This window comes from Numida meleagris, chromosome 4, assembly GCF_002078875.1.
Source record: "Numida meleagris isolate 19003 breed g44 Domestic line chromosome 4, NumMel1.0, whole genome shotgun sequence".
NCBI lineage: Eukaryota > Metazoa > Chordata > Aves > Galliformes > Numididae > Numida > Numida meleagris.
The window spans coordinates 62,252,977-62,278,988 of NC_034412.1; the positions used below are offsets into that span (position 1 = coordinate 62,252,977).

Genomic DNA, 26,012 nt, shown 5'->3' on the forward strand with positions numbered 1-26,012 from the left:
TAGCCATCCATCGCAGCACTCCAGTCATGGGAGCGATCCCACCATGTTTCCGTAATGGCAACTAGGTCATAGTTTGCCTGCCGCACAAAGGCTTCCAGCTCATCCTGTTTGTTGCTCATGCTGCGGGCATTGGCATAGACGCACTTCAGCTGAGCCCCTTGCCTCACCCCTAGTCCCGATGCCCGCCTAGGCACACCTCTTGCAGGGCTGGTTTTATCCCCTTCCCCCTTCCTCTCTAGTTTAAAGCCCTCTCTGTAAGGCCTGCCAGCTCCTGGGCAAGGATGCGTTTCCCCCTTTGAGACAGGCCGGACCCATCAGCAGACCTCAGGCCTGGTGCCGAGTAAACCGCCCCGTGATCAAAGAACCCAAAATTCTTGCGTTTGCACCAGCCTCTCAGCCACATGTTTAGGAGAGGTTTATTTATGTTTCAAATATTATTGTTTCAGAAGAATCAGTAACAGAAAAGAAATTTAAAGAATTCATGGAGATGCAAGTCCACTATTCTGTTACTGCAAATGTTGTGTACCAGGGGATCAGGAATAGCAGCATGATTATAAGTGCTAATCCCTTCCCTGCACCGTATAAGGGAAGAGCAAAGTAAAGACCAAGATGCTATCTCCTGGGCAAAACTTATTCTATATCCAGAAGTTAATTATGTATTTACTAACTAATTTTCTTCTCCTTTTGTTATGCCCTGAAAAAGATGACATTTCATGTGTCCTTATTGCTCCCTTAGTTATCTTCCTCTAATGAGTATGAGGAAATGCACAGTGGCAGAGGAGTGAGTCTATATTCCGTACAGACTTACACATTAGACTTGTTTTATATTACTGAGGGTTTCTGTGCAAACACAGGACCAACAAGCAAACCTAGAAATATTCATTAGAGAAACAGGAAAGGACAGCCTTTCTAAATGACCATATGTGTGCTGCAGGATGTTTAGAAGCTTTTTTCAAAAACTAATGAGAGTTTTGAGGACAGAAATTCAAACAATAGGATCTGGATATTTGCAACATGCTATCCATGAAGAGGTTAATAAAATTAAAACGTTCTTAGATTATTAAAGCAGTGTTTAAAATATCAACTATTTATTGTAGTTGCTGATTTCTTCTCGGCTGTTTTAAGATGACATGCCTTTTAGGTAGAGAGTTATTTTCTAATGGTGCAAAAAGTCTATGTCTTACACCAAGCTTGACTTCTGGATGTAGGTTTTCTAGGACAACAGTGACAAAAGCTGCAGCTAGATAGAACTGATGGGGATCTCAGAAATAACAGAGGGAATTCTCTCAGATTACTGATTATTTGAGTTCTTACATAGATGCTAAAGATAATGCTTGTCACCAAACTGACATCTAGAAGGAATGTTCCCTGCCTCAAGTGATAAAATCATTTTGCTTTTTTTCACAATGTGAAAATGTGTCTTCAGGGGCAGATTCTTGTCTCTCACAATTTTCAGGGAATGTATACAGTATTCTTAAGTCAGGATATCGCTATTCTTTTTTATTTGAAGGCAAGTATCCTTATTCTGAAGACTGTGAATTTAGGCTTGTTTTTCATTTAAGTTTCACACAGAGGTTTTCTTTCAAATAATATTGAGCATCTTCATGTCTGTACCTTTTTCTTACATATGTATTTACATCTTTAGAAACGAAACATTTCTTTTACTAGAAGCAGTATTTGGCATGTATTGGTGAGTTTTAATAATTCAAGGAGGTTCCACATAAATATGAGAAAAAAATTCTCCATGGTGAAGGTAACAGAACATTAGATCAGTCTGCCCAGAGAGGTTGTGGGGTCTCCTTCTCTGGAGACATTCAAAACCCGCCTGGACTCATTCCTCTGTGAACCTAATCTAGGTGTTCCTGCTCTGGCAGGGGGATTGGACTAGATATCTTCTGAGGTCCCCTCCAATCCCTGACATTCTGTGGTTCTGTGATTCTGTAATTTGAGACTGAAATTACTTTATAGTTCAAATTCCTTACTCGTGCTTATATGCATGACATTGATCCTTAATATAAGGATAAGATTGGACAGAAAGAGCATATTGAAAAATGGGCCATAGTCAATGCGTTTTTTCAGGATTGCTTGAGGGTTTTCTCCTTCCTGTATTAATAAGACTGAAATCCTTTGCCTGCATCTTTTTGATAAAAGATTGATATGTTGTTTTCAGTAGTGCTGTAGGATACCCTCATTACTTTTGCCAACAATGCACGCAAGCTTTTGCAAGGCTGAGTTGTTTAATTTATCTTGGTCAGGAAATGTAGATTTCCCTTGGTATTATTTTGCCACTGTTAGTGGATTTGTGGATACACTTGTAGGACAGAATTGCTGAGGTGTAGAGCACTTACAGATTAGATAAATTCTGGCTAATCTGTACTACTTGATATATCTTTAAGGTACATAGCTTCAAAACATTAACCATTTAGAAGCATATAATTTCATATATTTTTAACTTCATTTTACACCTCTTTTGTGCACGTGTGTTTGCATTTTCACGTTTTTTAACCATAGAAAGAAGTGAATGTAAACTACTTGGAACATGCTTTTGTGAGAAAAACCTTTAAAATTCTAAGAATTATTATTTTTTAAGCTCTTTCATAACCCTGTATATCCATCCCAGTTCTGGACAGAAGGCCTGATCTGTGCTGGCATCTGAACAGAGTCACTTATGGCTACAACTTTACTATTGTTCTTCAAAACCGTTGCTTCCTCCCAGAAGTGCATCATGAACATTGTTTTTGTGCTCAAAAGTTTTATGAGTTCTTGTTGCATGTAATTAAATTATTACTACTTTTTTTTTTCTTGGCCTTCTCTTTCTTTTCCTTTACATCTACTTGACCCTCATACAGCTCTCACAAAGGAGGGTGACATGGAGAGGTTATCTTCCACCCACCACCACTCTTCTTCCATTGCTTCTTCATCTCAGTGGTCACCATCCTTGCCATGCCCCAGCGGCCTCTCCTGCTGCCAGTGTCTGATGAGGATTCTGATCACACTCTACCTCTTCATCTTTGTTTGTTCATACGTTGTGTTTCTTTCCATCAATTCAGCGGGCAAGTCCACGAAAAATAAAAACTCACAGAGTCATTCGCTTGAGTCTGAGTTCTCCCACTCCACTCCTTCCTCTTCACTGTGTAAGTTGTGAGTCATCTTTTCAGATGATCTCTTTTGTCTCTCCTTCTCTTCCCTGCCCAGTCAACTGAGAGTAGCACAAAAAATTCAATATTTTGTGATCTGTCCGATCCAGGAATGATTGTTTCTTCAGGCTTATGGAAGTAAATTGTTATTTTTTTAACCAATTAATTTCTTGGCCAGGTTTTATTGTTTGGAAAATAAATGTTACTGTAGTAACAGCAGTCTTAATAGATATTCATTTCAGAAAATCATATCTTGCAGAGGCAAAAGATAGAGATGTTACTCTTCAACTCTGGCATGAATCCTGGGTGGGGTCTCAAAATTAATTAATTACCTATTATGTTTATGAATGCCAACAAGTTACTTTCTTCAGTATCAGCATTGGTAAACCAAACTTTGTACTCTGGGTCAGTTGTTAACAGCATTAATCCATGGCAGTGGGAAAGTATCAGGATCTTCTTAAGAAGAGTGTGTGTGATGATTTGTGACCAGTGAACTGTTAAGGAAATCCTTAGAGAGACGATGTTTGAACAGTTTAAATAGGAGAGAAAATTGTAAGGTATTAGTTGATTACACACTTGCAGAACAGAAAAGGCTTGGGTAGATGCATTTCCTGTTCATAAATTCATTCAGAAATTCTTCAGCAGAGAAGTAACTTATGACTTGAAATGGGGAATGATTTCCTAAGAATATACGCTCTGCATGCCAGATTCTGATCTTGTATATTGTGAGGATAATAGGAATTGACCTATGCACTTGTAAAGATGAGGTCTAAATGGGTCCTTTAAAAGACGAGCTGTGTGTAATTGACGTGAGCCTTATTTTACACTTGAGTGGAATTTTTCCAAAGCGCTGCTAATGCAAGTAAGAGAGGAATCAGTTCCAGAGATGATGAGACTTGTGACTGTCTCGAGTCACAAGTGTTGACAAGTGATGCTAAAATATTAGCTTTATTCTTAGGTAGAAACAGGGTAGTTAGGTGTTGTCAAGCTGGAACCCTGTTGACACTAAGAGCACAGCACTGCTGCACAATGGAAGAGTTCCTCTTAATTCTTTAGATCACTATTTGGACAAGTGGGAATTAAATTATTTTTTCTGAAGTTGTAAAAACATTTCTAATTAAGAGTTTGACTGTCTCATGACAGTTCTATGATTCCATGACATAAAAGGAAGTTAATGATGTATCAGCGTGACAGACTATGCTATAGAGATTCTTTTGCACAGAGGTTAGAAGAAGCTGTTCTTGTACTGAAAGGTAAGGTGACTGTATTAAAAGTTGAAGTACAGATACTGATAGTGCAAAATGCACAGAACTTTCAAGATGGGAGGAATTAATAGGAAAGGCATAGATTTGTATAATTTTCAAAGCTATCGGTAACACATGCCATAAGGCTGTGTTCCATCTCCAGTGTATATCTCCAGAAAATCCCATTATGTCCCCAACATTTTCAGATCTGAATTCTAGCTGCCTCACATTTCCTGCTTCATTGAGTAGTTAATACTGTGAAAGACACTGTTAATGTTCAAATGTAGATGTTCATACTAATTTTGCTACCAAATATACATAATAGTTTAGGTGTGTTGTAGAAATGGAACAGTGTATATTATGACATATTAAAGTGGGAAATCTGGTATTCTGTTCATTCTGTGACTTCAGAAGCAAGCATGCTTCTTTGTCACTTTGTTCCACAAAATAAACTTCTCCAAAAAAGCCCATATAAAGTGGTGCACGTAAATTCAATTTAGGGAATTCAATAATAATAAAATTAAACAACAATCACCTGCTTAGCTATGAAGAAGGTAATGTATCAGGTGAAACTGTTCTGGTAAATCTACTTGGTGTTGCTACTACATTTGGTAGTTAGCCTACTAGCAGATTAGTTATATGATTTACATTTAGAGCTTTCGAAAATACTAGTAGGCAAAACACTAGAAGTTAATCCTGTATCTGAATATGCTGCAGACTTGCTAGTATTTTTTTTCATTCTGAGCCTTCAAAATAACTTCAACGATATAAATATCATATTTCAGTTAGTTAAATAACTAATTTTAATGACCAAAGAAACGGTAAAGTCCCTATAACTTCATATGTTGTCCTCAACTAGAGTGTTAAAAATGACCAGTTCAATATGGTTTTAAAAGTGGTTATAAATGGTTCTCCATCATACTTGGAAAGTCTGGCTGAAAAAAGGGAAACGTCACTCCCATTTTTGAGGACAGAAAGGAAGGCCCAGGGAACTACAGGCCAGTAGAACTCTTGTTTTATGACAGCGCAGCGGTAAGAAAGTGGCAACTGAAATGGACTACAGCATTACCTCTGTGTGTGACAGAACTGAATTTACTCTGTATTTGTTGTAAAGTAGCAATTAAAATTGTGCACATATAACTATAAAATAGAAAAAATATTGATTTCTTAGCTGGTAAACTTGATAGATTTTCATCTACTGTCACAGGCATCAGAAAGAGATTGGATAAATCTGGTGTGCTGAGGAATGCTTGTCATCTAGGTAAAAGTAAATTTTGGAAAATAAAGCATCTCAATAGGTACTTGAAGTATTTAGAAACGTAATTTTAAAGGTAACATAGTTTTCCTATGAGTAAAATAAGCAAATGCCACAATTTCATAGAATAATTGAGGATTATTATTATTAGCACAACACTCTCATTGCTTTTAAAAGTTGCTAAAATATTTAAAAGGAAGGAGATAGAGAATTGATTATCATTGTTGAATTTCCATTTTAAAAAATAATATTGGAAAGCGAATAGATTTCTCTGTAACTGTATCAGTAGAGTGATTAGGTGATTAGGTAGAAGTACAGTTTAAGTAAAAATGTTCACAGTGACAAGGCTTATTAACGTCTCAGTTGTTAAGACTTTAAACATGATTATTTCTTGAGACAGCAGCCAGATTCCATGATTAATTTAATGCGTTGTGAAACTAGTGCAGTATCTTATAACTACAGTGACTATAATACAACTTTGTTCTGAGGCTGTAGATGGTTTGACATTAAAAAAAAAAAGCATTTGCCAACATATGCCACAGTGCAAACATTAGAGAGCATATTTAGAAATAACTCACTTCACATAAATAAAAGGAAACTATTTACTGCATCTGACAAGTTTAACATCACCATATGATGAAGATTTAAACAGTAGATGCATTCATTCCATTTGTCAGCTTAATAAAATGAAAAAATGATTTGCTGGGATGATTTTTCAGAAATTAGCCTACATATCTAATGAATTAGTTTTTCATTAGGCAAGAATAGACTTGCAGGGTTTTGGAAAAGTAGAGAACAGTAAGTAACCTTACAAACCCCTGCAAACCATCCGCTCATATGATAAAATGTTGAATCAGAATGAATCATTGAAATCATCAGGCACTAGGAAAGAGACATTACTCACAAGATGGCATCTCAAATATCTTATTCAAAATCAGTGTTTAAAATATTTTGAGCTACAAGACGTGGGTTAAAGGATGAACTCTGATCTTATACGGGCTAATTTTTGATGATAAAGCTCCTAATGCATGCCTTGTAATTGGAGGATCTGGACGTATTTCATGTAGATCTAAGATTCGATTTGTCGTTATTTCATGGAGAACATTCACTTTCATGGAATCACAGAATTGCTCAGGTTGGAAAGGACCTTCAAGATCATCAAATCCAACTGCAACCTAACCATACTGCTCTAACAACCCACCACTAAATCATGTCCCCGAGTACCACATCCAAACGGTTTTTGAACACATTCAGGGATGGTGACTCAACCACCTCCCTGGGGAGCCTGTTCCAGTGCCTAACAACCCTTTCTGTAAAGAAGTTTTTCCTGATATCCATCCTAAACCTCCCCTGGTGCAACTTGAGGCCATTTCCCCTTGTCCTGTCACCTGTCACCACTGAGAAGAGACCAGCCCCGCTCTCACTGCAGTCAAGGTATTTGAAGAGAGCAGTGAAGTCTCCCCTCAGCCTCCTCTTCCCCAGACTAAACAGCCCCAGTTCCTTTAGTCTCTCCTCATAGGGCATATTCTCCAAGCCCTTCACCAGCCTTGTTGCCCCTCTTTGGACCTGCTCTAGCACCTCAGTGTCCTTTCTGTACTGAGGCGCCCAAAACTGAACACAGTACTCAAGGTGGAGCCTCACCAATGCCAACTTCAGGGGCAGGATGACTTCCCTAATCCTGCTCACCACACCATTCCTGATACAAGCCAGAATGCTGTTGGCCTTCTTGGCCGCCTGGGCACACTGCTGGCTTATATTCAGCCGACAGTGCATCAGCACACCAAGGTCCCTTTCTGTCAGGCAGACGTTTTTCCTTCATAGAAATCGTTTCTTGGCTTTTTTTGTGTGTGCAATAAATGACAAGGGAAATAATCAGCAAATCATTTTCAACTGTTAGTGTGAAAGGAATGATTTTTTAAAACATTTTGTGACATTTGTATTCTTCTCTGCTTCTGGGATGACAGTTCATGATGTGAACCTGAGTGATATCTGGTGCATCCACATAGCTGAAGTTCAGTATACAGCACAGATAAAATTGGTAGTCTCTTCCTCATTTTGCAAATTGCAGTTATTTTCAGAGCATATAATAGTATTAGTAGCTGCATACTTTCCTCTGATTGCTCTTTGTTGGGACTGTTTTGGTAAGAAATTAAGGTAGGTCCCCTGTACTGTGCTATTCAATTTTATCAGGCCGATGTCACCTTGATAAGAACTGTACTGTATTAAAATTGCAGGATTCTGGGTAGGATTTGTCTCCTCAATTATGAACATCTGCAATGTAGTTATCTATATTTGAGATAGTTGTCTAGACTCCCTTTATAGTCAACGCAAATAAGTGAGATGAGTCACACTCATATATCTATTTTAAGGTAAGATGAATTGTGCCCTAAAAGTGCTTTTTTTCTCTCCATTGACTATAAGGGAGGGGAGTTCAGAGAATAAAATCACTTGTCTATACTTAACACTTGTCCAGGATGTTGTGAGATTAATACAATATGACATGTACAAAGATAAGCAATTAAGAGTACTGACTTGAAATGTTTGAAGGATTTAATCTTTGAACAGCAAAGTATGAGCAAGAAGCAGAATCATTTTAGTAATCTTTGAGATCACATGATAATCTGTAAGCTGGCTAAATCATTCTTTCCTCCTTAGGAGGGATTTAATGGCGATCAGTTTTTAAAGAACCATAAGTAAGGAGTATACTGTTCTTTGACTTGGGTGTTACTGGAAAGATGGTCTTTGATGAGGATTTTGCAGGCCCTTCTGCAGGTGCTGTCTGTGCTGCGCTTATTTGTAAGAAGATGTTTTCTGAAAGACCAAAAATGTATTGCCTTTATTTTTATGTTCTGCTTGTATAATGACTGTTCCAAGGATTATTCCGTGTAAAAGAAATACGCCAAGGAACAATAAAACCTGAGTATTCCTGTAAAATCAGCAGGGGCTAATTAATAACCATTCCAATATAGTAATTATGTAGTCAAACATGTAGAGTATTAATGACAGTAGAAAAATTCTCCATTATATGAATGAAGCATAAAGACTTCAAAATTCATTTTTTCAGATCAAATGTGCTAGTTTTGAACAATTTCATAGGTCATCAGTCAACTACCAAGCATTCTTTTTATGTTTCCCAAAAAGTGTAGTTTACTATCTGTGTATTTCTGAATACTTCATTTGCACACATCCACAGTTCATTCTTACTCTGTACCTTCTCTCTGTGATTCAAATCCCAGAATATTTCTTATGGCTAGGTGATTCTTGTAGAGTGAATTTACTGATGTTCCTTGGGGCTACCAGAAAGGAAGAAAAGCCCCATAGTTCCCTCCAAGAATAAGGTTTAGATTTTTTTGTTGGTGTTGTTCAGTAGTAATTTATTTCACTAGCGAGAAGATTGCATCTCATAGAATTAAGGCATTTATAGTGTTAGGTGCTTTTTGAGTAAATGGTGTTTTTATTCAGTTTATGTTGATGGTGTTTAATTATGAAAGATTATCCCAGCCATGTAGTTGAGTGGGGTACAAAAAAGTGAAATATGTCTTAGAGGTTCATAACACATTTGAAGTTAGCATACGTAATACAGCAGTGCTGCAGAAGTAATTTTAGTTGATGTTAGAATATGTTCTTTTTTGTTCCTTTCCTATTATTTGATCTTTTAATAACTGTTCTTCCTAATATTTTGCTTAAACTGCCTTTGTATTAGTCATATACCTACTCACTTGCCAAAACAGGGGTCATAATTTTTTGAACTGCCAATGCCATATGACTTTATCACATTATCCCTCCAGAAGTAAAGGTTACATTTAGAGAGTAGGTCCACAGTCTCATCTCCAATAAATTTACTTCATCTATATTCTGAGCAAAGGGTCTAAAAGCTACCAACCTTTCCACAGAAGCTTTCAATTTTATGATAACTTTCTGCTATACTATGCAGCCTTTTTCACAGTTAGTTTTTGGGAAAATGGCTCTGCACCTTTTGAGTTCTTTCTTCACATCTCAGTTGTTTTAAAAACACTAACTTTGAATTTATTTTTGCGAAGTAATCACTCATTTACAGAATATTGCCATATTCTCAGACATATAGTGAGGTCAGTCTATAATTTTTCACTCAGCTGTTACCACATGCCTTAGAAAAAGAAGCTGAAACAGTTATCAGAATTCCACTATGATTTTTGAGTTTTCTTCTTAAATCTTGGTATTTTTGTCATTTGTAAGACAAACTCTCACATGCCATAAGACTAAATATGGCCTGTGCACTCTGAACACATGATGATATTTTAAAGAGAGAGAATAATTAAGCACTTTTATTTAAAAATTACCAGTTTAAACCATTCTTGTTGTAGCTGCAGTAAAGGATGGTTTCTATGGCCAAGAAAATGCAAAACTGGACTGGTATTTCAATATTCTTACAGAATGCTTCCTCTCCTTGTAGTCTTTGATGCAATTCACTGATAGTATGAATAAGCTTTTACTTTGCATCTTGTAAACGAGTTTGATGTAAAGCATATCACTTTGTTGAAGCAGCTGTTCTACGCTGTTTTAAGAATGCTCCCATGTAGTTAATTGCAGATTTCATGTTGTCCTTTTTGTTTTAAAAATGTGCAGTGAGTGTTGTAATTACATTACCAAGGTGTTTATTGTTATCTATTTTCATTAGTGTCAATCTCTTACTAGTGTCTAATTACTGCGTGCAAATATTACAGTCTTGTATTTCAGGTAGCATTTACTTTGTAGATAGAATAGCTGAAATCAGTGATTCTTTAATTGAAAATCCAAATATGCAAAAAAGAGTTGTAGAACTTGGTGTGGCCATAATACATATAGCTTATAATGCCAAGGAAACTGTGCATTTTGGTTTTGTCTGATTATCTCATTAGACTAGGAGAGAGCATACCAATATCTGACATGCATTAACCTAAGTTTAAGTAATTTATTTAGGGAATTACTACTGCATGTTAAATAAAAAGTATAGTAGCATCAACTTGCCACTGTACATCAAACAGCATAATTCTCACAGAATTCAAAACAAGCAAAGTTTATTAGATTAAAAAAAAAGAAAGAAAATGGAGAACAGGAATTGTCTTGGGCTGTATATGATATGTATAATATAGTTATGTATATAAACAAATTTTTTTTAATGTATTTTTAATTAAAACATAAAAAACAGAGCAATAAAAACATAAAACTGGTGGGATATTTGACCCTGTTTTTATGAAACTAATGCATCAATGTCTAGTTCAGTGAAAGTGGTTGCAATTCTTAGTGAGTTTCAAGGTGTTCGTCAGAGATTTTTGATGAAATATTACTCTTCTTGTGTTTCATCCTTGAAAATAACTGTTCACAAATGTACGTATTGCCAAAAAATTATGACATGAATAAGGCGTGATTGTGAAGTGAGGAATATTTTTCTCTGCTAAGATTGGTGTTAAGAAATTCTAGTAAAGAGTCATGACCAAACTTTTCTTCAAGTTGAATGTCTCATTGCAACTCTGTACATTCCATTTGAAAATTCACAGGTGATTTATTTATGTCGAGTTGCAAATATACAGAAAAAATTGATGACTTTTTTTGAAATCTTGAAACCTATTGTCAAATTCCTTTATCAAAATGGAAAGCAAGGGCAGATACTACTTAGCCTGTTTGCAAGACTATGTTTAGCCAAAGCTTCAAAATGCATGAAAGTATTTGCTGTAACTTGAGCTTGCCATAAGTTTCATTTCAAATGTTTTTATGGTTTGAAACATAGCACAGATAAGTTGATTTTATACTTGAAGACACATGTTAAAATCATTCAAGTGAGCAGTCAAATCCACCAAAAAATGCCGCATCTGTGAGCCACTTTTAATCTTCACATTCTTGCACAGATTTTCCTTTCGATTCCATAAAGGACTTGATTTCATTTTACAAATCATAAAGTATTTTTAACATTTTACCCTGAAAGCCACCTTCCTTCAGAAAAGTAAATTATGTCCCCTAATCAGCATCCGTACTTCTAAGGAACTCCTGGAATTGGTGATGATTCAGTTCCTTAGACTTAATGAAATTCATGGCTTTTATGACAATTTGCAAGACATTGCCCATTTCTAATGCTTTTGCAAAGAATTTTTTTTGATGTACGATGCAGTGTTATTTCATCAGTCCTGAGCTGCTGGCAGCAATCACATCATCTTCTATGAATTTTATTAAGTCCCTCTTCTTTTCGTACCAACCATCACAAGGGTGCCATCAGTAGCTACACCAGGTATATTGACAAAGGTTAAACAAAATTGCTTTAATGTATTTTTGTACTGCTTCAAACAAATCAAGAGATTGAGTTGTGACTTTCAGTGGCACCAGTGATACTGTTTCTTCAGTGACATTATGTACATCATCAATACCTCTACTGAAAATGGCAAGTTGAGCCATATCTGTTATACCAGTACTTCCATCTATCGCCAAAGCAAAAAAATTGAAATTTGCAGCCTTACTCTCCAAATTTCTTTCAGTAGATTTCTTATTTCTTCGATCTGCCTGGCAATAGTATTGTGAGACAAATTGATTCTAGAAAAATTCTTTTTTTATGAGGACACATTGTGTCTGCCATGATTTGCATACATGGCTTAATGAACTCACCATCAGTAAATGGTTTTGATTTTTTGGCAGTCAGATTTGTTAACTATGCAACTAGCTTTTAATCTCGTTTACTTTGCCAACGGTTTACGGGCGTTCGGCCCGGTTCCGTGATGAAGGGGACGGGGGATCCACGGGTCCACACCCCGTGAAAAGGGAAAAGGGGAAAAAGGGTAAGGAGATGGCCCTGAGAGCAAAGAACAGCGGCAACAATCTGAGGAGAAACAAACTAATTTACTAGATAAGATATCGGAATGCAAAACAACACACTATAATACAATATAATTACAATTTAAGCTGATAAATCCAATACAGAGAGAGAGAATGTCCCAAAATCAAGGTAGGCCTTACTCTACTACCGATGATAAGACAGCTGGAGAGTGAGGTGCTGCCAAGATGAGAGACGGGTGGAAAAGGGACGAGGTCTTGTGATCTGCAAGTTTTTATACTGCGAGCTTTTATCTTTTCCCTCCGGCTGGAAAATGGTAACAGAGGAGCAGAGTGCCGTGGGGACTGTAGTAGTCTTTCTCTTCTGAGAACTAGGTACATCCACTACATGATGTTATGATGTGGAATACCAATAACCGAAAATCACAAAACCATGACAAATGTGTAGATCTTGTTGGATGTTTTTCATTCATGTATCAGTCAGCAGACTCAGCTCTACTAAATGTTAGTATTGCCCAGAGAAACTGGAACCATGCTATGTAATAGTAGGTGGCTTCTATCAGAAAGCCTCATAAAAACACGTTCCCGTGTTTCAGTTTTTCCTTGTTTCCTTCTTTCGGTTTGATATTGAATTAAAGCACAAAATCAAAGGCATGATTTAAAATAAAACATTTTGTACAATTTTCTAATCTCTGATCTTTTAGTTTAGTTGTATGCATCTGAGATATACCATGCAAAACTTGTGATTTCCTCCCTGCATGAGACATCATGCGCATTCTGCCTTTCTGCCCTTTCTGCCAGTTTTTCTGAACACTGCACCATTATTTCTTACACAATTATCCTACCACTTGGCTTGTGCCGCGCAGTGTGCGCAATTTCTTCTCATGTTGTTTAACCATATGACAACAGAGCCATTGCTGATCTACAGTCAAAAGATCTCTTCATTAAAATTCTTTGTTGTTTCCACAGTATTCATGAAAAATAAGGCAATTTGTATGCTAAATATTCTTACCCAGCATGCTGTCTGGTAATCAAAACCTACTTATTTTCCATTGCCTCTTTGCTCTCTGGTTTCTTTTTGGTGCTTTCTATCTGAAGACATTAGATGTACATTTAAATTTGGAATGGTGGAGCATAAAAGGAACAGAGAGATTCTTCAGACACCTCGACTCCAGTTCTTGCAGTACAGCACTGGAGATTTATATTCTACCTATTTTTCCCAACATTTTCTTTTTGAAGAATATTAACTCTCTCAATACCATAGTCTTAACATTCTGAGCATATTGATGTGTGTGAATTGTCTAGTCCATGTGTAGGAGAGTGCAAGAAAATTACAGCTGTTGCTTCCATGAGAGAGCTACTAAAGCCTAGTTGCCTGCATTTTTATTTTAATGCAAGCTTGATCTTCCAAATAGATATTCTGAGGTTTAATAAGGGGTTGAACCTATGCTAAGTCTTTGAAATTGTACCAGTAAAGTCTCCATCCCTTACCCATTAAACTCATAAAAATCTATATTTGAGAGCATTGCCACTCTGGTTGGACTTCATCGGTATAAGGTTGAAGTTTTCAAATTATGAATGTACAGTAAAAACATAAACCTCGGTTCCTCAAAAAAAAAAGTCATTTTTGAAAGTGAAATCAGTGAGGTTTGGCACCTTCTGAAAGTCTCAGTAATTTCCCATTGTAGTAACTGGTGTTATTGATAATTGTACCACTGTGCAGGATTTCTTTTACTTTGCACTGTTTTAGTGCAAGTCCTATCATCGTTAACAAATATTGGTCTGTGATTTACATCTAGAATAAGGGTCCTGAGAAGAAGGCTTATATCACTGAAGTGAAAATCTCGTAAGAGGAGATATGAGGAGAGATATCTCCATGTTCCTGCTGCCATTTAACAGATCTGTTGCCAAAAACACCTGGGGTGCTTAAAGCACAGTCTAAGGCTTTTCTACTGCCTTAGTAATGAAAAGGCAGTAGAAAAAAAGTAGTTGTGCATCTAGGAATGTTTGTTGTATTCAAGACATCTTAGTAGTAGTAATTTACTCCAATGCTTTATGCTTTAAGAACAGCTGAGGTTTCTGGTTGACAACAAGTTGAATATTAATCAATAGTGTGCCTGGGCAGCAAAAGGGGTGCGTCAGGCCCAACATTGCCACCGGGCCAGGGAAGGGATTGTCCCTCTCTGCTCTGTGCTGGTGTGGCCTCACCTCAAGTGCTGTGTGCAGTTTGAGTGCTACAAAGGAGGACATAAAACTATTAGAGAGTATCCTAAGGAATGCTTTGAAGATGTTGGAGGGTCTGGAGGAGAAGATGTATGAGGAGTGGCTGAGGTCCCTCAGTTTGTTCATCTCAGAGCAGAGGTGGCTGAGGGGAGGCCTGATGGCGGCTGCAGCTCCTCACGGGGCATGGAGGGGCAGCGGAGCTCTGCTCTCTGGGGACAGCGACAGGGCCCGAGGGAACAGCATGGAGCTGTGTCAGGGGAGGTTTGATTTGGATGTTAGGAAAAGGTTCTTCACCAGAAGGTGGTGCGCATAGAATAGGCTGCTCAGAGCAGTGGGCGCAGCTGCAAGCTGCTGGAGTTCAAGGAGCATTTGGACAATGCTCTCAAACATAGGATTTGAATTTTGGGTGGTGCTGTATGGAGCCAGGAGTTGGATGTGGTAATCCATGTTGGGTCCTTTCCAACCCAAGGTATTCTATCTTATTTCTTGACTAGTGGATCAAAGAAAAAACATTTCACATACTTTTGCCTTGGAAATGTAGGCATTTGCTTTTGAGTATTATTTCTAGAAGATGGATGTTCTGCTCATTGTTTTTAATATTCTGTTACTATTTATCATTTATTATTAATATTCTGTTACTATTTATCATTTATTAGTATTAGTAGTTGTACTGTAATAGTCCGAGTGATCTGATTGTGGTTTACGTAATACTGATGCTAAGCATTTTACAAGCAAAGGATAATCACAGAAGTCAGAGTTGAGAAACACTGTGTTGTAATTAGAACTGTGTGGGTGGGTGTAAATTATATGTAATACATGAGCTTTGCACCATGGAATCTTAATTATACGCTTAGGGCCAGAATTCCTCCTTGGCCAAATGCATACATTTAAGGAAAGCAAACACCAAGTGTTAGAAAAATTTTTGAAAACAGCATTATACTCTTACCAGCTGAAGGTCCCATCTGCATATGAAACATTAGAGCATAATTTGTGAAACAATCACCAGCTTCCTTTAGTTCAAAGGAAAGAGTTGGGCTTTGGGAGATTTGGGTTGGGTTCTGCTTTGCTTTCTAAGCAGCAGGTCCTTCAGCAAAAGAAAGAGGATTAGATCCATGATAGGAACATGAATTGATTTTGATGTGTTTAATTTCTTCATGAGTACTGAAGCAAAAATAGTGTAAAGCAGAAATACAGTGTCCATTGGTCATAGACAATGGAGAGAAAAGGCAGTTGTGCCAGCTGAGGAATGACAAAATACCTTTGTTATAGCTGTTGTTCTGACAGCCTATCAGCTGTCACTGTTTTTATAGTTGTTTTTGTATCTCTTTCCAGCTCGTAAGCAGGAGATTATCAAGGTTACTGAGCAGTTGATTGAAGCTATCAACAATGGGGATTTTGAAGCTTACACGTAAGTACTCATTTTGGAGAGAGCAAAGCGAGTGGATGTGTTCCAAACAATTCAAAATGCACATGTAAACATGCCTGTAAGACTGTGTTTGTTTGTATCTGCATATTGCTGAAGATCATTCTCAGATACCCTCAAGAAACATAGTTTTTGATTGCTAGTTTGTCCTAGCTTTACACTGGCCTGGATACCAATTTCAGAGCAGGTGCTATGTAAATCTGATGTACTACTTACTATGCTGAGACAAGACCATCATCCTGACAGAGAATACGCTGTGGCCTATCTTGGTGTATGAAAGTAAAGCCATGGTTTTGATGAAGAATCCAGAAGACAGAGTAGAAACCTCTATAACAGAAAAAAAATGTACAATAGATTGTTAGTAGCTAGAATCCCATCTGTACTTCAAAGCTTGAAAGACCTTGATATTCCGTGTGGAACTACGTGCAATTTAGGTTCCACCAGCTTCTACTGAGCACTGTGCATTTCTATGCAAGCATTTGCTGAGGGAAAGTGGGCTGATTTCTTTCTCTGCTTTTCAAAGTGAAAACGTACTTTCATCTCTTCTTTTTCTACCTCAAAAAAGAGGTAGAGAAAAATACTTCTCAGCATTTATTTTGTTGTCCTGTGCTTGTCTGGGTAGATTCTGCCCTGTACAGCATAAGCTTCATCAGTCAACTGCGACTCTGCTCTTCCTGTTTAAAGTCAAAACTTATTTTTGGTGTGATCACACTAAAACCTGTGTTGTACAAATGTCAAATGGAAACTTGTTCTGGACTCTTATGTAAGTTTTATCAGATTAAAAAGGTTTAAATCTTACCTAAGCTGTGGTGTAAGACATGAAAAATATTCCTTGGGTTGCAGAGAGACAGTTTTCAAGGCCAAAGGTAAAAACTAGTTTTTATACAATTGTCTTATAGGCAATTGTATAAAAACTGTGAGATTTGATGTGAGATTTAGTATCCCTGGAATAAACTGTCAAATGTGCTGATTTAGGTGAAAACCAGTCAATGCTCCCCATTTAATTTCTGTTCTTTTCCAGTGTGATGTCATAGGTAAGTAATATTTCCAGTGGGAATAAAGGAAACATTTAGAAATTTTTGTCCAGCATTGTGCTACATACATGCATGTGATTATTACAGAATTTCTTCTTTTCCACAGAAAAATCTGTGATCCAGGCCTTACATCCTTTGAACCTGAAGCTTTGGGTAATCTTGTAGAAGGAATGGACTTTCATCGGTTTTACTTTGAAAATGGTAAACGTTCCTTTTTCATCCCTGTGTGTATTCATCTGTTCCTTATGAATGTGTTTCTCCAGTCTAATCAACATTTTTGTTTGGGAGTTAATTGATCTAAGTAGGGGAAGGTGGCATTAATTTTTTTCATTTGGAGTTCTGGTTTTGGTTGTTTGTTTTTTTTTTGTCTGTTTATGCTGCACTCGTTCACACATCATAGAGTACCTTAGAAAGTGGAGGAAAGTTTTAAGTATTTGTAAAGAGAAAAATAGGATGTAAAATAAAAGAAAAAAAATGAAAATGTGAACAAGTAATTCTCATAAGATTTTTTCTTTTGCAAAAAAAGAGTACATTATGTTATGCTGCAAGTATGCTTAAAAGGAGCATCACAAAATGATGTGGTTATAGAGTGATTACAAGTAACAGTCAGTGCTTCCAGTGAGTTTTTTATAATGACCACTACTATGTGATGTTTGGGGAAGACATGTAGCTGCTCAGTCTGTGCTGCTGAGGATCTGATCAGCTGTCTTATGTGTATTGGCTTGTATACTACAATCATGACATCCCTAAGAAAGAAAAATTACCCACAGAGTGGATAAACTTTATAATAAAGTTTTGGAATATCATGTAATTAAAGTTACATTACATTTAGAGTAGACTTGACTCAAAAGGAAATGAAGTATTATAAATGAAGATACCAGTTTATCCTGTAACTTCTGAGAAATGTTTCAGCAGTAAATGGGATTATTATGTTACTAAATTTTCTTCCGTCTCAAAAACAGAATTTTCCGTATTTTTCTTTAATGTGTTTAATTTCTTCCATTTTTTTTTCAGCATTTAATTGTTCAACATGTTTTTTTTTTAAAACTATTGTTTTAACTGAAAATATCAAGTATAAATGCAAATAAAATTACTCTGTTTTTTGCGTTTTTGGTTTGTTTTTTTTTTGTCAGCAGGATTTTAAAAGGTATCTTGCTGTTTTTGCTGTTACCAATGTTAAGAAACTAATTATTGAAGTCCTTCCAACAAACGTGCTGCCGGATCAAAGAGAAGGAAGTAATATATAATAGCATACATTATGTTGTTACTATTTAAGGTATCCCAGAACTGGTCACAGACAAGTAATTGTGTTACAGAAACTTGTTTGGCCCCTACTTGGATAAAGTAATATGTACTATTAAACATTTGATTGGTTTTCCTACAGGAAAGGTGAAGGTGTACTTTATGCTGTGACTGTACTCATGTCTACAATGTATCTGAGTTAGGGATGATTAACAATAAACAGCAATTACTACCTTGATATTTTTGTTTTGTAAGATGGGGTGAGATAAGTTGTTCTGGCTTACACAGAGAAAATTTAATCTGTCCTCTGTGTGTGCTTTTGTTTCCTAGCTTTATCCAAAAGTAATAAGCCAATCCACACCATTATCCTCAATCCTCATGTCCACCTTGTGGGTGATGATGCTGCTTGCATTGCATATATACGGCTCACGCAGTACATGGATGGAAGTGGGATGCCAAAGACAATGCAGTCAGAGGAAACGCGGGTCTGGCACCGTCGTGATGGGAAATGGCAGAATGTTCACTTTCACCGTTCAGGGTCACCAACAGTACCTATCAAGTAAGAAACAATTCATACCACAAGGTTAAACTATGGAGGTCAGAGCAGATAGTCTAATAGCTTCTTTTGGCCTTAAAAACTGCAAACAGTCTTCTTGATAGTATAATTTCTTGTGGTTATTTATGCAGTGTGTACTGTATTCAGTATTGTGCCTGCAGTATTTGTGCAAATTTTTTTTTTTTTTTAATAATGCTTTGTTGTTGTTGTTTTCAGCTGTGATGCCCACTGATACAGCTCAGTCCCTGAGTTGAGAGTTGGCAAGAAAAAATGATTTAATGTAGATAAGGGTTGATACAAGTCACACAAAATGGGATTGGAAAACTTGAAATAGGACTCCAGGAAAATCTGGAGAGGAAAAAAAAAGTGATAGGATACACGGAGCTGTTAGAGCTGACTGGAAAATGTCAAGGGAAAAAAAACAGAAATTTGAGTAGTATTTTCTGTAATTTCCAGCCACCTCTATCCACTCAGACCTAGCTATGTTCTTTACAACTCATTTTTGAGTCAGTTAATGTATTTCCTTTGGAATGTCATACAAATACCTATCATGCTCTTACCTTTTATCCCATGCTCCTTTTGCTTAACTGCTGAGTAGTCACTGTCTAATAGTTACTCCACCTGTATGAGTAGCCCTCAAGTCTCTTTTGTCATCAGTTTTCTGGGTCAGTTTTTTTTTTTTTTTTTAATCTCCAAATGCCCTCTAATGCCCTCAGTCATGCTGTGACTCTGTGCACAAACCTGAATTCCTTGAGCCAGATATTCAGCACACTCAGAGTTCTTTTAACAAGATGAAGAGTTACAGCTCCTTCAAGAGGTTCTTCTCAAGTCCTTTGTTTTTCTTCTGCTTTTAGCCTTTACTAACTCTACTGTGTCTCTCAGAGCCCAGGTTGGCCAGTTTCATTAAGAAGACACACTTAAATTAGACCATTTCCCAATTAGGCAACACTGGCATAGGCTTTAGCTTGCTCAGGTGCAAACCTTCTGTGTAAGATACAGTTACTTTTGTGTGAAATGTCTTAATGTGGATAATGGCTGAATTTGCCAACGTGAATGATAGAAACTTAGATTTCATCTTTAGAACCTCAGCATGTCCCGTAACTTACTTGCAACATCATTCTCCCATACAAAATAGTACTCGATAATTTAGGAAAATAGAATCATTGAATATCCTGAGTCGAAAGGAGCCATCAAGGATCAAGTCCAACTCCTGGCTCCACATGGAACTACCTAAATGCAATAGAACAAAGTATTAAATTTCAGTGAGGGAGATAGATACAAAGATGTATATTTAGGAAAAATATATTTAGAAGAAAGGTAATTTTGTTACCTATTGATAACTGTTGGGTTTTGTTTTTTTTTTTAAAGGGAAACCGATGAGAGTAGGAACCATGTTGTCCTGTTTTTCACATCACAGTTGCATTGCCAGCATTTAAAACAGATAATATTGAAAGAATAATTACATTTTCTTGAAATGCAGTTATTACAGAATTTTTTGATGTTTTCATAAAGGAGCTTTTTTCAAGGGATCTGACCTGGATACGTAGAGCCAGAAAACATAAGTGAGGCAGGTTCAACTGTCCCAGAGCATCCTGGACAGTGTCTATTGCAGACTTCTGTATAGAATTGGAGTAGGGAATTATTTCATCTTTTTTGTTGTTGTTATTCTGTTTTTGAGATGGTTGAGGATTAGGAGGAAAGTATCTTTTTCTTTTTTAAAAAAGGAAAAGCTTTCCTAACCTAAGCATAAAGAACAAGGTAATTTATGACACTTATTCTTAGACGCTAAAACCAGAAGACAACAAAATAGCCATCCTATTACTATTTCTTTGGAAGATTATGGAATTTGTCCAACAATTCATGCGGAAATATTTCCAGTAATGCTTTGTAGAGATATACTGCAGCTTCTTCTGTTTGAGGTATAATGTTGTAATAGGAGTCTCAGTACTAGTTCACATAGCATGTAGCTTGTGTGATCACAGAAGGTAGGCTGCTGTGTCCTGTGACGTGCTGTTCCTGCGAACACTCACTAGTGCTAGTTTCTCGGAATATAATGAGCATGCACAGTGCATCTGGCTGCCAAAAGTCTGCAGAATGCAGATCTCAGGGGAATACAGTTGTACATACAGATCTGAGATGCTCCTCACAGAAGCTGTGACAGAATTTCAGACTCATGTACTGTCAGTTCTTAATGTCTGCTCATGCTGTCTGAGAAGAATAAGGATTATGGGACTGCTGAGAAGAAATGCTGCAGAAGAAGCTGAGCCTTTTTTTTTTTTTTTTTTTTTTTTTTGAGTCTTGACATTTCTATGGCAGATTGTCTAAGACAGCCATTTATTTATCCTCAACTGTCATTTCCAACCAGCAACTGTAAGGAAACTTGCTGAGTATGCAGCTTTGTACTTCCTTTTATTAAATACACTGTTTCTGGATTACTCAGTCTTCAAGATCATTTGGTCTACTCATAAGGTGCTCCTGTTTTCTTCTCTATTTATAATGCCTTTCACCTTTGTGTAAATGTCCTAAAGGAAGTCAGTCCTGTTGTTTGTGCTCAGGTCATTGACTGAGACTCCTCTACGCTGATAGGTCCCCTTCCAGCCCAAGTACTGTCATTTTTCTTTTAGTTATTTTCATTTGTATTCTTCCTCTGAACTCCATCTTCTCAAATTTATGTAACAGATTTGCACATAGCACTGTGTCAGAACTCACCATCTATAAACAATCCTGGCTGTCTTTTAGATCATTTTGGACTTAATATTTACATTTTCCAGTCAGAACAGCAACTCCATTTTTTTGGTAAATTATGGAAGAAATTCAAATTTAATTCATTCCAGATTATCCAGGTTTTCTTTTCTTGTATTTGAAATTTATGGAGTCTACAACTGTTTGTTTATTACCAATAAGTATATAAATATATAAATATCAGTAATTAGTAATGGCATTTAAATAATAATAATAATAGAAAAAATCTTACTCATACTGTCTGATGAACAGTAGCAAACTTGCAAAGGCCGTTAATTACATCTATTATCTGCTTTTGCAAACATGGTATCCTATGTTATGTCAAATCAGTTACTTTGAGCAGATTAGCTTATTTGTTTTCAGGACTGCAGTAATGAGTGCATAAATCTAAGGACAGAATTGATCTGTCTGGTAGCAATAGGTGTATGGAGATATTTCTTAGTGCCAGATAATTGATTTAGAGAAGAATATGAACATAAAAATATGTTTAGTTTACGTATGAATTTTATTTGTAGTTTTTGCTGTGAGACAGACCAGGCAAATCTTAGTTTCTCTCTTGCACATTGTTTCTCTCTATTTAAGTGATATGCCTGGTGGTAGGATATCTTTCTCTGTATTCAGTTTTCTTAAGAATTTGTGCTAGTGTATTTCTGCAGAACTGTGTCTGCATGTGCACAAAGAGTGGACATACATGGTTTAGACAGTTAAAAGCTATTAGACCTGCAAGTGACTCCCAAACCTTAATTAATACCTGTGATTCCCAGGTCTATATTCACTCGCTTTTTCACATCTTACAATTTCTTATACTTTCCTAAGTTACATACCAAACAGCAAGAAACTTGAGTAAAGACTTTATTCTGTGTTTGTACAGTGCCTAGCACAGTGGGATCCCAGTCATGACTTCGGCCCCTAGATGCTACGGTAATACAAAAGATACTATGAACTCAGTTAGTTAACTACTTTCTTACATTTTCCCTTTCTTTGATTTTTTCTTTGCGTATTCCTCTAGCATGTCTTGCATGTAAATGGAATCTGACTCTTCCTTGTTACTCAGTTCAATTTTTTTGTGTGAGAATCTCACTCTTGCAATGACTGTAATGTACATGCTAAGGAAGTACGTTTAACTGGAAGAGTGACTTGTATTTGAATTTTGCCCTCCCTCCTTTGAGGAGGTGATTAATTTTTATTTTAGCGCCCTCTCTGGCATGTTGTAAAGATTGAAAATGTCTGTAAAGTGGTTTGAAAAATAAATAATGCTTTGCTTGAGCGTTTGGGGCTTTTATTTCCTTTGTCTAATTTTCCTCACAGTACTGTGTTGAATGATCTGTAGAAGATCTTATTTAAAAAGAAGTGGCTAGCACTTGAGCATGTATTGTTACCTGGTGACAATGATACTTCAATAATGGCAATCTTTTTTTTTCTCCTTCCTCCTAGCTAAAAATATCAGCGGTGCCGCTCTTGTATTATCTGTACCCAACGCACCTGGTTTATTACCATCTTGGCCATCCCGTTCTCTTCATGAATGTTTCTGAGTGCATGAAGTTGTGAAGGTTCTTCATGTAACACATTTGTGATGCACCATTTTGCTGTGTGTTCCATCTGTACACTGTTAACATTTCAATGAAGGTGATGTTCCAAGCAAATAGAAAATAGCAAGGCATAAAAGACAAAAAATAATACGGTTCATGTACAGCAGTATGTACAGGATACATTTGTCATCCTTTCTCCATTTATGCCAAATTTTGACAGCCAACTTCAAAAACTATCCTATTTATAAAAAAAAAAAGAAACAAAAAATACATTTTACCCTCTCTTTTTAAGAACTGTTTTTTGACTCCTTTTCCCTTGAGTCCCTGCATTTTGCTTTCATTCTGATAGGAGTTTGGTTAGGATTTCTGCTGGCAGCTCTGTTGCTGAAAAACAGATTTTTATTATATCTTGTAGATGGACAAAATCACTGATAAATGGGGAAGTGATAATATCTTGGCTTTGTACCAGCTGAAGTCGTCTTAGTATATGTCAACTGGAAAAATCTCGTAATTTGCTGGCTTGATTACTTCAGAGTTAACTGTCAATATTCTGGCTAGTCAGCATTTTTCTTTTTTTTCTTTGAAGTTTTTACCTTTGCTTTCTTACTATACTAAATGAAAATTTATATTGGATAATTAAGCAGAATTAAAAACCGTAAGGAACTAAGTGACAGTTGAGAGGCAGGTTTCATTTTAAAAGAGATTCTAAAGAGATCTAAAAAATAGATTTTTATCACTTTTAGAGTGCACTGTAAAGTTATTAAGGAGTCTTTAAAACATTTTACATTTTTGTTTAAGCTGTAGACCACTTCGGTGGTTAATATACTCTAGAAGTATTAGGCCTTAAAAGCTTAGTATGAAGAGTTTGTTTACTTTCCAATGTTGTTGTTGTTTCTCTGGAAATGTATTATATCTTCACCAGTTTTCTAGCAGGGCTGTAATAGTTTTCCACAGATTTGTTTCTCTTTCCTCTTGCCCCTCAATCTGTTCTTGGTTTATGAAAATCATCAGGCAGCATACAATATCAAGGACAACAATCTCTGTGGCATTACTAGCTTGTTTTGGCTCTTTATCCCTGGCTGCAAATGTCTGTACATTGTGCAGGAAATGCTCTCAGTGTCGGTTCAGAACAAAGGGACTGTTTTTGCTTCCCTTTCACAGCTGTGAGAGTACATCCTTGCAAGGATTTAGGTTTATTCCCTTCCATTTTAATAGAAGAATGCAGGGATTGGTTCTTTCTTTTTCATTTGTTAATTATTTTATTACCAACAGGGCTAACTGTTTTCTGCAGCGCTGTATAGTGCATGATATCTCAGTGTTCTTTTTAGCAGTGAAAACTTTACAACTTGGCAGCCTGAAGTTTATAAAATGGGAAGGCTTCCTAATTTGTATAATTCCACCTTTCTGTGTTGTTACTAATCAAAAGCAGTTCTTAAACATTTTGATGTTGTTGCTAGTGGATGTACGGTAGATGGATTTAAGCTTCTCTGATAATTATTACATGATTTTAAACAGTATATATTTAAAATAAGCATCTACAATAAATGTGTTGAGCCATATTAACCTGCCAATGGGATCTGTGAAAAAGAATAATGGCCTCATTTTTCTCATTAATTTCTTTACCTTTTTTTTTTCTTTTTTTTTTTTTTTTTTTTTGTGAAGCGGCTATAAGTGGCATAACTGTATTTAAAATTAACAAATTAGTTATAGGGTGTTTTTTTTTATATACTTCTAACATAGCATGTGGTGTTGACGTATTACTGTAGATCGAATTTGTCTTCCACAACAAGATGTGAGGAAATTGTGATTTGTTCTCTCCACCACAACTGAATTATACACTTCTGTCATTTTGAAACACTGCAGTTTACCATGGATACAGTGTACATATTTCTTGCCATAATGGTAAATGATTGATATATTTAAGAATTAATAAATTTGTGATTTCTGCTGACATTGTGCTTGTGGATTGATTTCACAATTAATTGTGGTTTTGCACTGGAAAATGTGGAGTGTCTGTTTGAATGAAGAAGTCGGAAACAAGGATGTGGTCTCGTAGAAGCCAGAATTGCCATTTGAAAATACAAATGTTTACTTTTGTGATTTGTCTTTTGATTAGTTGTTTTTAGCTATCTTTTCTGAGGACCCAGTTATACACTGTTTATAGAATGATTTGTTGATAGATTTTACCTGTACTTTGTACTTGTAGATCCATGGTTAGAAGTGTTTGAGATAATTTACATCTTTCTGTAACTTTCTGTCTCCTTTTTATGCTTAGCTCCTAACACAAGGTGCCATAAAAGAGTAGTTACTGTATGTCTACGATTGCAGGACTTAAAAATGCAGTAAATTCCATGAATAAGTAGGGTTTCAAATAATATACTAGTTTAAAAGTTCTCATATATGCCTATTGTGATTTTTAGGCTCTTTAATCCTGTGCTGAGCCACAACTGAAAACAGCCCTTTTCTACCAGCAGAAAGGAGAGACTGAAGGGGTGGAAGAAAGGACACAACTTTCAGCTTTCCTGGGTCATGAAACATAGAGCTGGATCATTTCTCTGGCTCTGTGCCTAGGGTGGCATAACTGGGAGCCAGAATTATGGCAGTGGCTTCAATGTGACAGTGATCCAGAAGCACTGCCTCCTGAAGGTGCACAAGAGTATTGTGTACTGAAAATTGTGTAGTCAAAATTGCAGTGCTTCCTTATTGGTGGCATTTTGCTATGTATCTGTAAACAAAAAGAAAACAGTTATGGGAGACCTCAGAGGTTTGGAATGTTTCAGTAAACCTTGGAGGAAGTATAAATGGTGTCGACTGGATGGTTTTAAATTTTGTTGTATCACTTCTACCAAC

The 26,012-nt window shown here is 36.5% G+C and overlaps 1 protein-coding gene across 5 annotated transcripts in view; it reads left to right on the forward strand.

The window, feature by feature from the left end:
• Positions 1-25,113, forward strand: part of CAMK2D (calcium/calmodulin dependent protein kinase II delta) — a 165,005-nt gene extending 139,892 nt beyond the window's left edge. For 4 of the 5 annotated variants that reach the window (XM_021393523.1, XM_021393522.1, XM_021393519.1 and 1 more), the window contains 5 exons: positions 15,969-16,044; positions 17,200-17,294; positions 18,666-18,894; positions 22,505-22,554; positions 23,068-25,113. In XM_021393523.1, coding sequence (XP_021249198.1) covers positions 15,969-16,044; positions 17,200-17,294; positions 18,666-18,894; positions 22,505-22,511 — 407 coding nt within the window. In that variant the 3' untranslated portion in view covers positions 22,512-22,554; positions 23,068-25,113. The remainder of the gene's footprint in view (positions 1-15,968; positions 16,045-17,199; positions 17,295-18,665; positions 18,895-22,504; positions 22,555-23,067) is intronic. The other variant, XM_021393521.1, reaches the window with a different exon arrangement.